At 48.7% G+C, this 12,377-nt stretch overlaps 1 protein-coding gene across 6 annotated transcripts in view; it reads right to left on the bottom strand.

Annotated features, from left to right (window-relative positions):
• Positions 1-12,108, bottom strand: part of BDH1 (3-hydroxybutyrate dehydrogenase 1) — a 42,363-nt gene extending 30,255 nt beyond the window's left edge. The window contains exons 1-2 of one of the 6 annotated variants that reach the window (XM_004745303.3): positions 3,958-4,176; positions 610-803 (exon numbers count right to left, since the gene is read on the bottom strand). In XM_004745303.3, the coding sequence (XP_004745360.1) occupies positions 610-637 (28 nt within the window). In that variant the 5' untranslated portion in view covers positions 638-803; positions 3,958-4,176. Of the gene's footprint in view, positions 1-609; positions 915-3,957; positions 4,177-4,736; positions 5,117-6,098; positions 6,340-11,885 lie in introns of those variants that run through there. The other 5 variants (XM_004745307.3, XM_004745306.3, XM_004745308.3 and 2 more) reach the window with 5 other exon arrangements.
• Positions 12,109-12,377: the final 269 nt, after the last annotated feature.

Below are 12,377 nucleotides of genomic sequence, written 5' to 3'. Positions count from 1 at the left end.
GCTTTCCCCATGGCAAACACAGTGCTACAGCCCGTGGGATTCCCATGTAGGCTTCGGGGATGTTTGCCATCTTAATGCCTGGTGCTGGGCTTTCTTCTCTGTAAATATGAAATTCTCAAACTTGAAAAGCCCTCACTTGCCTTTTGGTTTGGAAACAGAGGTGGCTGGAAGAGGTGCGTGTGGCAAGAAGGCAGAGCACCTTTGGGGGAGGTGCGACGGGGACAGTCTCCTGGGCCTTGAACCGAGGCAGCTGCCCCAGGGGAACTTGGCACAGAGGACTTGACTGCCAGGGACCAAACTTATAAGATACTGTCATGAAATCAAGATGCTTACATGCCAATCTGGAATCTGGGAGGAAGTGTTCTTTTCCTCTCTTTTCTTTTCTTTTTAAAGATTTTATTTTTTTATTTGAGAGAGAAAGAGAGAAGTGCTGCACAAGCAGAGGGAAGGGCAGAGGGAGAAGGAGAAGCAGACTCTCCACTTAACTTGCTGAATGACCAGGCATCCCAAGGGAAAAACTTTTCTAATACTAAGAGCACCTGGGTCTACTCTCCAGGGCACCCTCTTTCCATTTTCAATGTGGCACCCACACATAACCTGTGGAAGTACCTTCTCTCCAAAAAAATAGTGTGTGCATCCTCGCCCCAGTGCTGGGCTCCCCAGGACTAACTCTCGGAGGACGAAGCTGGTCGCATTCCTGTGGATTAGGATCAAGGTCTCTCTTGCAAGGGACAGATATTCCCCATCCTGAAATCCTTGGAAAAAGTGGTCATCAGCAGGCAACAGGAACACAGGAGGTAGGCCTTAGGCAGGAAAGAGAATGTATGTGTCTTTAGACATGAAGTCTGGATGGGTCTTGGCACTACCACATGGGAAAAGTAACCCCTATCCTACTGAGGGCAGGATGGGTTTAGGCAAGAAATGTTCCTATGTAGGAACCCCACACTAAGGAGATTAAGACCAGTGAGCTTCTGAGTGAAATTCGAAGGTCTGACAACCAGCAGCCTGCCTCCAATGTGCTCTACCTGGCTGTTTCTGTTTGGCCAGCCTAGTATTTTAAAAGGCAATGTAACGAGGCAGCTAAGTTATGCTTTAACACAACACAAAGTTTACACCTACTATCTGTCTTAAACCTCCCCACAATCACCTTTGTTAACTTCCTGGATTCTATGGGCTTTTGAGTTTGAAATCCCTACTGAGAGAGAGATATATTTTCCTTTGGCCATTTATTTCCCTTCTTGTTACTTAGCACAGGCTTGCCTGAAAGTTCCAGGCCAGCTTAGCTACACATGCTAACTGCATAGTTAACAGGGCTTCCGTAAGGCCATGCAAAAGGGGAAACCTACCAAGGCTTAAAGCCCTAATTCAAAAAAGATGACCATTATTCCTTAGAGAGAGGACTATTCTGGACCCAAAGTCTAAAAGCATTATAGAGGAACATTAAATGATAAAGCCGACAATGGTCTCACTACCATTTTATCACAGATGCAGAGGTGACTCATACAGCTGTCTGTGACAGAGACCTTTAGTAAAAGCCAAGGATTTACCTATACAGCCCAGTTCAGTGAAGACAAACCTAACGCAGGCACTTCCGTTAGTCTGAGACAGTCCAGTCACCTGATTAAAGTCAGATGATGTCAGCTCTCCTCAGATAACACAGCACCAACACTCTCTGAAGTGGTGATCTTTCGGGTGTCTGTCCTGCTCACCCGATCCCTGCCCTCTCAGACCTGTCTCTCGCCCATAGGATTTGGCCTCCGCAGCTACAGTTGGCCAGTGAGACCTCCCTTCTGGTCACTGAGGACTGGGTCAGGGAGAGAACCCATCCCTCTGACCCCTGTGGCTGTGAAAGAATGCAAATCATCCTGGGGGTGGGGAGCAGGGGCAAGTGATCAGCAGGTGGGGGTGGGGGAGACAGCTGTGCTACACTGCCCCTGAAGCCAGAGAGGATGGAGAAACCCAACCTGCAGAGAGAAGAGTCAGGCACACACGCAGCAAGGAGGAGAGATGGACAGGGAGAAACAAGAGACACAGAACAGCAGAGCCTCCTCCTGAAAGAGCTGCACCTGAGACTCTATAAAGACTTCAAGTGCTCTATAAGGCACTTGAAATAAACTCAAAGTCTCTGTTCCTTGTGGCCAAAACAATACCAGTGAAAATGCACAGAAGCAGAGAGAACATTATTACTAATTCTTAAGCTTGCCCCATTTTGAGAATGCCAATAGATCTTGGCAGTGATAACAGGAAACCGTGTCTCCCCCTCTCCACTTCTCATCTGTCCTGCCCCAAGAGAAAGTATTAGAGCTGTCAAAATGGCCATAAGTGCCAGCTTAAGCAGGCATTCCATCCGTAGGATAATAGGGGTCGCCTATCAAATTCAAGTCAGACCCCTAAACGATGGGACTCTCAGGGCTCCACTGGTGGACTCTTCCCACACCCATCATGAGTGCTCAGAGCTTTAAATAGGATTTATATGCTACCAACTCCTACATGTTTACCTCCAACCAGCCTTCTCCTCCAAACTCCAGACTCACATAGCCATCTGCCCATGCAACAACTCCACTGGAATGTTTAATAGGTTATCTATTATAACTTATAATAACCCATCCAGGGGCGCCTGGTGGTGGGTTAAAGCCTCTGCCTTCGGCCCAGGTCATGAACTCAGGGTCCTGGGATTGAGCTCCACATCGGGCTCTCTGCTCAGCGGGGAGCCTGCTTCCCCCCCTCTCTCTGCCTGCCTCTCTGCCTACATGTGACCTCTGTCAAATAAATAAATTAAAAATCTTAAAAAAAAAACCTATCCAAAATCAAGCTTGTGCTATGGCACTGAGTACCTGTTTCTCTATGTCTTCTTCATTTTTTTTTTTTTTAAGATTTTATTTATTTATTTGACAGAGAGAAATCACAAGTAGATGGAGAGGCAGGCAGAGAGAGAGAGAGAGAGAGAGAGGGAAGCAGGCTCCCTGCTGAGCAGAGAACCCAATGCGGGACTCAATCCCAGGACCCTGAGACCAGGGCCCGAGCCGAAGGCAGTGGCTTAACCCACTGAGCCACCCAAGCGCCCCTGTCTTCTTCATTCTTAATCCTTCTTTATTTTGCACTCTGCAGCCAAGCTGTCAGCAAATCCTGACTCCACCTTCACAATGTATCTAGAGCCCTCTGCTATCATCTTTGTCTAAGCCGTCTTCACTTCTTGCCCGGATTATTGCAGTCACCACCCAACTTTGGCTCCCTGTTTCTACCCTTGTCCCCTTTCAGACACTGCTCGACAAGGGCCTGCAGGATTCTGTGAAATGTAACTCAGATCGGGTCATTCAGGCACCAAACTCTTGCTGGCAGTAAAAGCCAAAAAAATCACTGTAGATTGTCCCCAAGACCCTCCACAATCTGGGTTTTCATCCCCGCCCCCACCATTCTGCACCTTGGTTACAATGGCCTTCCTGCTATACTTAGAACATGACAAGTAAGCTCCTGCTTCGGAAACTTTGCCCTTACTTTTCCCTCTACTTGGAACATTCTTCCCCCTCATTATCCACAGGGATCCTTCTCACACTTTAATCTTTTACTCAAATGTTTCCCCAGTAAGACATTCTCTGGCTACCCCATGTATCACCCCCACCATGGTATTTTCTATTCCCCTTCCCCTGCTTCTATCCCCCCCCCCCGACTTACTACACTTTAACATTATACACACTGTACTTATTTATCTTATTTGTTATCTTTCAGTCCCATTAGAATGTAAACTCTGAGAGCAGGGGATTTTGTCTGCTTTGGTCACTGTTATACCCCCAACACCTAACACTGCCCTCTACACAGTAGGCACATAATATGTGAATTACTTAAGGGGCTTTTAGGCAGAGGTATACTATGATCAGACTTACTTTTTAATACAATAAGCCTCACTGGGTTAAGAATAAACTGAGTATGAACAAAGGCAAAAGCAGGGAGACCACTTACATGCTGAGGCAGTAATCCAGAGCCACAGTTTATGGCCATAAAGGTTGTGCACTGCACAAGTCCAGTGAAATGTGCAAAGGTACTCTCTGGAGATATACAGAAGGGTTGCGGGCCCTGGTGGAAACCATGAAGGTAACTAGAAGTGGTCAGAGTCTGGCTAGCTATTGAAGGTAGAGCCCCATATGATTTAACGGACAAATTTAAAGGAGAATGTGCAAGAACAAAAAAATCAAAGGTATTTCCAAGATTTTTGGTGCAGATGTCAAATAATAATAATAATTATTATTATTATAATTATTATTATAACAGCACACCTGACAAATTAAAGAGCCATTCTATTCATAAGTTCTTACCACATTTCAAATCAGGGTATACAAGCCGGACCTCACCTGGGCCTCCAAATCACTATAATTTTCTCATCTACTCATTACCATTTGCTATACCATCGCTCAAGAAGCCCTGTACTCTCCAGTTTCCATGTTTTGCTCATTCCATACCACATATGACTTGTTCCTAAGACCAAGTCCTGATTCAAAGAATACTCCTCCAAGATGCCTTTCCTGATGCCCTGACTTTAAAAAATCAATCTCGCGCCTACAGTTCCATTCCATCCTTTCCTTCTGTGCCTCTGTAATAGCACGTAGAACAGCACTTACCTAAGCAAGTATTAGATATTTCTGCTTATAAGCACTCCACCAACTCCCACCTGGACTGTGCGCTCCCCACAGATAGGGTCCACCTGTTATAGCACTGACTTTCGCCTTCCCCAAAATACCTACTCTGGTGTCTGACTGGAAACAGACTCTATGCATATGTGTATGGAGAGAGCATGAAATCTGCAGCAATTCCAAAGGTCAGCTTCCACGCTCGCCAGCGGTGTATTTAAACCCATGCAAAGCCGGGCTCCAAGGCTCAGGTAGGAAGTAGGACATATGCGGCGTCCTGAAGGATCCCGGCTGCAGGAGGCCTGCGAGCAGCCGTCAGTAATGAAAGATTTGCCTCTTCGACTACACCCCCAACCCGGGCTAGCCCTTGACTGCATCAGCTGACTCGAGGCCGATTTTGGCCGACGGTCTGGAAAAAAACGCGCAGGGCTCAACGACGCGAACAGAGCCAAACCCGCCCCGAAGCGGCTGCGGACCGACAGCCAGGACACCTTCTCTCGCACGCTCGTGGACTCAAGCAGAAGCCGGGCGGCCCGCGAGCGCGCGCGCCACCCAGCTCCACCCCGCGCGGAGGGATGCGCAACCAATCGCAGGGCCGCAGTTCCTTCCCGCCGGCGGGAGGCGGGAGCCCAGGGGCTCGGCTCGAGCCGCGCTCCCATTGGCTGAGAAGGGACCGCCCAGACAAAGCCCGGCGGTCGGCGCCCGCGACTGGGCGTGCCCCAGCCTACCACCACCTAGGCATCCCATCCCCAGGCTGCCCCCGCCGCGCCTCCACCATGCTCCCCACCCCCACTCCCCGTCCCCGTCCGGCTGCCTATTCGGTCCTCCAGAAGCCGGAGGCTCAGCTCGTGCTCAAGGCGGTTGGACCGGCAGCCTAACCGCTCTCTACCGTCCTTCCCCGGCCGCGGCGGTGCGGGGAAAGGGGGAGGCAGCACTCCCCAAGTCCTGAGGACAGGGCTTCGCGGAGGACGCAACGTGGGGCAGGAGGAGGGAGGCGCGGTGAAGAAGGGGGCGGTCCCAGCCTGGGACTGGAACTGCCAGCTTCGGTACCGGCTCGGCTTCCGACTACGAGATGACCTTGGGCCACTTCCTTCCGTACTGGGGAGCCGGGGTGGTCTTCTGTAAAATGCGGAGGCGGGGAAGGATGAGGCCGGGGGTTTCCCCTGGGCTCCTCGGGGCTGCGCGTTCAACCTGGGACTCCTCCCGCCGAGCACATTTTGCCTAATAATAAAAGCCAGGCGAGGACTGAAGGCCCCGGAAGGCGGTGGGTGAGGGCCGCCTGGGACTGAGACGGATCTGGGCAGGATCCGTCCATCTTCCCACCCTTACCCTGGCCGCAGCTGCAGGGCCACACCTACAGGAATCCGTGCCACATCCCCACCCGTATCCAAGGGGCCGCGCGAGGCCAAACCAAACTGAGCAGGGGGCGTCGGCGCATGCCGCCGTAGCTGCAGAGATGCGGACCCCTCCTCTTACCCCAGACCAGATGGGTGGAGGGGCTCCGGCCGCGGAGGGCCCAGCCGGCGCGTTCCCCTGAGCCCAACGCTTCGCGGGTACCCGCGCTCCTGGCTTGGACGGCCCGGTGGGGGCGCTGCCGCCGTTGCCCTCTCGAAGTCCTACACGCTCCCGCTACTGCGGCTTTCTACTTCGGATCCGGTAGGCGGCCGAGCCCAGACACAGTGGGTGCACGCTGTCTGGCAGCGCGGGGCGGGGCGGGCCGCGGGCGTCGCCGGGGCGGGGAGCGCTCCTGCGCGCTCTCCTTCCTCCTCGGGCGTCCCGCCCAGCCCGCCTCCCGCAGAGGGTACCCCCAATCTGGCTCTCGGCCCAAGATAAACCCCTTCCCAGGCGCTGAGCTCCACCGCCAGCCGCGTTCTGGAGAGTCTGGGGCTCTCAAGCTGGGAGGAGCAGATGCCGCACCGGGAACTGAAGGAACCTGGTGAGGAGTGAGGCTTCTTCCAGCTTCTGTGCGTGTTTGCTGACTTTCGAACTCATCGGAGTTCGTTGGGTGGTTTTTATATTTGTCTTTTGATCGGATGGAATGCATTTAAGGAATTGCTCCTATGGGGGCGCCTGGGTGGCTCAGTGGGTTGGGCCGCTGCCTTAGGCTCAGGTCATGATCCCAGGGTCCTGGGATCGAGTCCCGCGTCGGGCTCTCTGCTTGGCGGGGGGCCTGCTTCCCTCTCTCTCTCTCTCTGCCTACTTGTGATCTTTCTCTGTCAAATAAATAAAATATTAAAAAAAAAAAGAATTGCTCCTATGAATCTTTAAAGGTAATTTAAGCACAGGTCCCAGAGTTTAAACAATAAACGTCAGGGGAACTGGCCATAGAGCCGGATGACCGCGCCAAGTTTTTAGGATGAAAAGCCGCCTGAGGAGAGAAGGAGACTATCGACAAATTAGTGACAGGGGCTATGTTAACGTCAAATCACAGAAGCGCTGATTGGAAAGGGACCAGACAGATGAAAAAGGGACGGAAGTGCTGGCCTGGTGAGAATTTAGAAGAAACTTGTCAGCTCCGTTCCACGGGCTTCTTGAGAGTTTGTTTCTACTTTATCCCCAGCTCCTAACACAACAGTGTCTTGAAGAATGGGAGGATCACAAAGGCAGGATTCACTTTATTCTCTGTACCCATTTTACAGACAAACTGAAGCCAGCGTATTTTTCTTCAGTGTTGTGTTTCAGAATACTGGCTCTCTCCACGCCACAGCCATAACATAAATCGTTACAATGGGTTGCTGGTTACACTTTGAAAGTTATGCATGGCTAGTAAAGCATTTAATGAAAGGAAGAATTACCGTTTCCACCTAGAAAAATCAGAGGTCCTGACTTTGGACTGAGAATTGAACGGAAATGTAGTTCAACTAATAGAAAACAGGGAAAGGACATTGGACCTGAAGTTATATCAGACAGCACCTGTGGCTGACCTCACAGCTTCCCAGCCTATCTTTTTATTCCAGCTTTGCTATGGCAAATGACTGAATTCAGGTGGTACCTGAGGGCACCTTGCCTCAGCTGCACCTCGCAGCTGGTCTGCACCTTCGCAGCTCTGGTCTTCGCTGTCAAAGCAGCCAAGGACCCCTGTGGGAAAGCCCTGCCCACTCTGACGCATGCGCATAACTGCAAATGCAAAAGCGCGAGCACTGTTAGAGACATGCATTGAGGCAGAAGGAACCTGTGGAGAAATATTCCCCTCTAACATTCCTCCGGTGGGCAGTTCTGAGGTGCATTCTGTGTAGCTCCTAAGAGGACAGAGCCCCGGTTGCCCACCGTGGTGCCCAACTTTATCAGTTCAGTACTGCACACTTGGATTGCTTTTTTCTGTTCTTCCTTGCTTGGCTGATCTTCCTACCCTTCCATTCCTGTTCCTTGGGATTTGTTCCCAAAATAAACTAACTGTATGGAAATGCTTGCTCAGAGTGTTTTTTTGGGGGAACCCGACTAAGCCAGTCATTAACCCAAAAGAGGCATCTCTGCCCACCTTTCAGGGTCATTCTCGGCAGACCTTTCTCACGTCTGCTAATGAGGAATTTTTCAGCCTGAGCTTTTGCTCATTTTCTCTCCCAGTTGCCCTGCCCTCTAGGGAATCCCCCAATAAACTCTCAGAGAAAGGCAGGACTATTGGTGACTCCCAAGGGATAGGACCAGCTGAAGGCCTGGGTCAAAATGAGAGTCTGACAAAGTCATTCTCAACACTCCTTAATTCTCTCCCCTGTTTCCAAGATTCTGACTGCTGACTTTGAAACTGAAAAACTCTCAGCTCTGCGGTTGAACATGGAGGCAGAGACAATGTGAGACCCAGTTCACTCCCAGTGCAGCACGTGCCAAGATTCTGTCTCCTTTCTGCCCTCCTCTTCCTCTCACCCCCTTGTGAAAGCAGTTCCTCTACCCAGATACGAAGTCTCAGGCCAGGGTTTGTGGCACCTAGCATGTTTCATTTCAACACCAGTGGTGCTGTTGCAAATTATGCAACTAGTCTGGAAGGGAAGCCGCCCTTCCCTTCTGCCTTCAAGGAAGGAGATGAGACATGTACATAAGTTAATGAATCATTAGAAGTCTTGTAAGTCTTCTAAAAGAGGGACATGTAAGTGTAGTGTAGTGGGACTTCCAGTAGGGCTTTAGGACAGACTAAGGTAGCATCCTTAAAGACCCAGTTGGAACGAAGCCCCTTGAAGAAATCCCACTGCCCAGAGGGCCTCAGGGTTGGCTCCCATCCATATCCGTTCCTAATTGCCTCCTCACTCACAGACTTCCTGAATCCCTGTCAAGCTAACCATTCCCTCATCTTCCGAGGCCCCAGCCCTCCTCTTCCAGACCTAGCCCTGCCCCATCTCTAAATGCCCTTGGTCTTCTCTGTCCTCAGTGTTAAGTGTTGAATGTCAAATGGTACAGGTTAAATCCCGCCCTTTGGCCAGCCACCTTGAAGCACTCCAGGAGCCCACCTGTGCAACCCTCAGCACTGAGCCTTGCTGGGGAGGAGAGAAGAATAACACCACTTACTAATCCAAACCCTACAGGGCTTCTCTTTGTTTTGATACAATTTGAATTTTGTTTTAAAGGGAGGGTGGCTCAGTGGGTTAAAGCCTCTGCCTTCGGCTCAGGTCATGATCCCAGGGTCCTGGGATCAAGCCCCGAATTGGGCTCTCTGCTCTGCGGGGAGCCTGCTTCCTCCACACTCTCTCTCTGCCTGCCTCTCTGCCTACTTGTGGTCTCTGTCTGTCAAATGAATAAATAAAATATTTTAAAAAGGGGGAGGGAGACTAGATATCATGTCATTAATTCTACAGAATTTTAGAAGTATCAAGTAGCTTTTTTTTTCTATAATTGACAGTGAAATGAAGAAAAAGCTCAGTGGATTTTTCTAAAATTGGTGGTGCTCAGAATTTAATGCGCTGAAAAGAGCCCTAGATCCCGACGTGACCATAATACTGAATTCTGCTCATGAATGAGAACTGGAGGCCCAGTCTTTTCCCTGCAGTGAGTGAGCAAGTAAAACAAGAGCTTGGACCTTTCTGGAGAAAGAGGGGCCGTGTCAGGCACCCGCATCCTCACCCCCTTTCTGTCTTTTGACTCCAATATATTTAACTATAATTTGTTTTTGTTTTTGTTTACCTTTTAACCACAGTTTGGCATAAGGAGTTTTTTTGGTTTTGTTTGTTTGTTTTGTTTGTTTGTTTTTCCTTTTTAAGTGGGCTCTGTTACCCAACATGGGGCTTGAACTCAGAACCCTGAGATCAAAAGTCACATGCTCTACCAAGTGAGCCAGCCAGGTGCCCCAGTAGTTTGGAAATGTAAGCAAAGTATCTTTGCAGTAATTGGGATCTTTGAAGAGGGAAAGTATGAGAATAAGGCGGATAGAGACTCCCTGCTCCAGCCCCTTTCCATTCCTGGCTCCCCTTTGCTCCAGCTAAAGCCAAGAAAAGACCAAAAAGCCATCCGGTTTGACTAAGATAAGATAACAAGTCATTGCTCCTGCTGAGACAGAAGAAAAAGACCTGACGCCCAGTCCTGTTTGAATAAGGAAAGAAAAAGAAACAGTCCCCAGGGTGATTCAGCACTCTACTGAGATACCTCCACATGGATTATACTTCCAGGTGAAAGTGCCATTTGGCCTTGAGAGAATGGGAACGCTTTCAGGTTTTGAGAGACCTCGAAAACACCCCATTAACATCCCCCATTGCCTGTAACCATAAAAACTCACTCCTAACTCTGTCGGGTGCTCAGTCTTTGGGAAGGAATCCGGCTAAGCCCTCTGGCGTTAATAAAGCTAAGCTTTCCCTGCTCTCCCGTGTGCTGTTTGAGTTTCCTCGGTCACCTCAGATTTTCCGCAACAAGAAGGTAAAAAACAGGGGCTCCTGGGTGGCTCAGTGGGTTAAGGCCTCTGCCTTTGGCTCAGGTCATGATCCCAGGGTCCTGGGATTGAGGCCTGCATCGGGCTCTCTGCCCAACAGGGAGCCTGCTTCCTCCTCTCTCTGCCTGCCTCTCTGCCTACTTGTGATCTCTGTCTGTCAAATAAAATCTTTTAAAAAAATTAAAAAATTTTTAAAAAGAAGGTAAAAAACAGTGTCCTTACCTCTGACCATTCACCCCAAGCTAGAGCAACCCATGAATCTCCTTCCTTCCTTCTATCAGTTTACACCTGAGCCTTATCATATCATGTATCACAGGCTTTGTGCTTTGTTCTCAGAATGCAGTGATAAGCAAATGCTGGGTCCCTGTTTTCAACAACACCACTTAGCAGTTAATTGCTATGTTCCAGACACGATGTCAAGAGTTTTGTCTGCATTATTTCATTTAATCTCTAACGATTTTAAAAGTGACCTAAGATTATCCCTATTTTGCACCGAAGGAAGTTGAAGCAACACAACTATCAAGTGACAGAGACAGATGCCACATAAGTCCATCATATTCCAAATACTCTCTTTCTTTTTTTAGAGAGAGAAAATGTCCAAAAGCTGGGGGCAGGGAAGCAGGATAGAGAGAGAGAGAGAATCTCAAGCAGGCTCCATGCTTTGCTTGGAGACTGATGTGGGGCTCAATCTCACGACCCTGAGATCATGACCTGAACTGAAATCAAGTTGAATGCTCAACAGACTGAGCCACCCAGGGGCCCTTCAGAGACTTTCTTTAAGCCTACCACCAACTGTCCTAAGGATCTTGCTTTAAAAAAGGCTGAAAATTCCAGTTTACAAGGGCCTTTGGAATAGAGAATTTTTTATAACCTGTTGGGTATTCTTTCTGTGAATGATCTAACAGAAGCTCAAATGCCTTATTACATGGAAATTTCTTTCAACAAATACAATACAGATGCCAACGTCTCATGCCCTCAGCTAGGAAAAGTAATTATAGGTTCTATTTGACCATATACACTTTGAAAGAGAAAAATATGGGACAAGATTCTCAAACCTTAAATCTGATTTAATTTTCTGACCTTCAAATTCAGTTTTTTCAAAAAATATTTGTTACAATAAACTCTTAAAAATCGGGATAACAAAACACATGCTTATTTTGATTCATATCTTCATAATTTTTTTCAAACGAATATGTATTTTTTAAACCATTTACTGCTTCTTGCACCAAGGACAGAGCCTACTAATTCAGAAGGGAAATCAAATCGCCAGGCTGCTACCTCTCCATTTTGGGTTGCCAGAACTTCTTTCCCGAGGCATATCTGCTCCTCCCCAACTCCCTCCCCTCAACCAGGCTCTTCCCAAGATTTGAAGCTTTTCCTTCTGCTGATATTTCTCGCATTCAGTGTTCACTCACCTTAGCTGGTGGTGGGGTAACAACGTCCCTCAGCACTATCAGCTCGCGGGGTGCTCTCCAGGTAAGTTACAAGGCAGATAGATACACCTGGAATCCTCTTAATGCTCAGTTAATAAGGTATAATACACACCCCTGGAAATCACTTCCAAAATGTATGTGTATTATTTCAATGCTAGTCTTTAGCAGGGAAGGGAAATTCTCACACTCATTTGAAATAAAATGAACTAATGATAAATACAATATTTAGAGTTCTGGATGTTTGTGTGTTTGTCATTAAATAGGCAAAGTTCAGCCTTGTAAATGTTTGTTTTAAGCTTAAAATGTCTGTGAGTTTGGCCCTCTGACAAGCAGAGAGTCAAGAGTAAATGTCACTGATTAGGAACAAATTAAGAAAAAATGATGCCAAAGGGCAGCTCCAGCAGACTTCACCTTAAGCTCCCCCTGCCAGAAATATCCGGAGAATGCCCTGAGCATGACCCAGAATCAGGACCT

This window comes from Mustela putorius, unplaced genomic scaffold (genome assembly GCF_011764305.1).
Source record: "Mustela putorius furo isolate JIRA1106 unplaced genomic scaffold, ASM1176430v1.1 tig00003834_pilon_pilon_pilon, whole genome shotgun sequence".
Lineage (NCBI taxonomy): Eukaryota > Metazoa > Chordata > Mammalia > Carnivora > Mustelidae > Mustela > Mustela putorius.
Note: the sequence above shows the minus strand (reverse complement) of the source record. Positions and strands in the feature narration are given on the sequence as shown.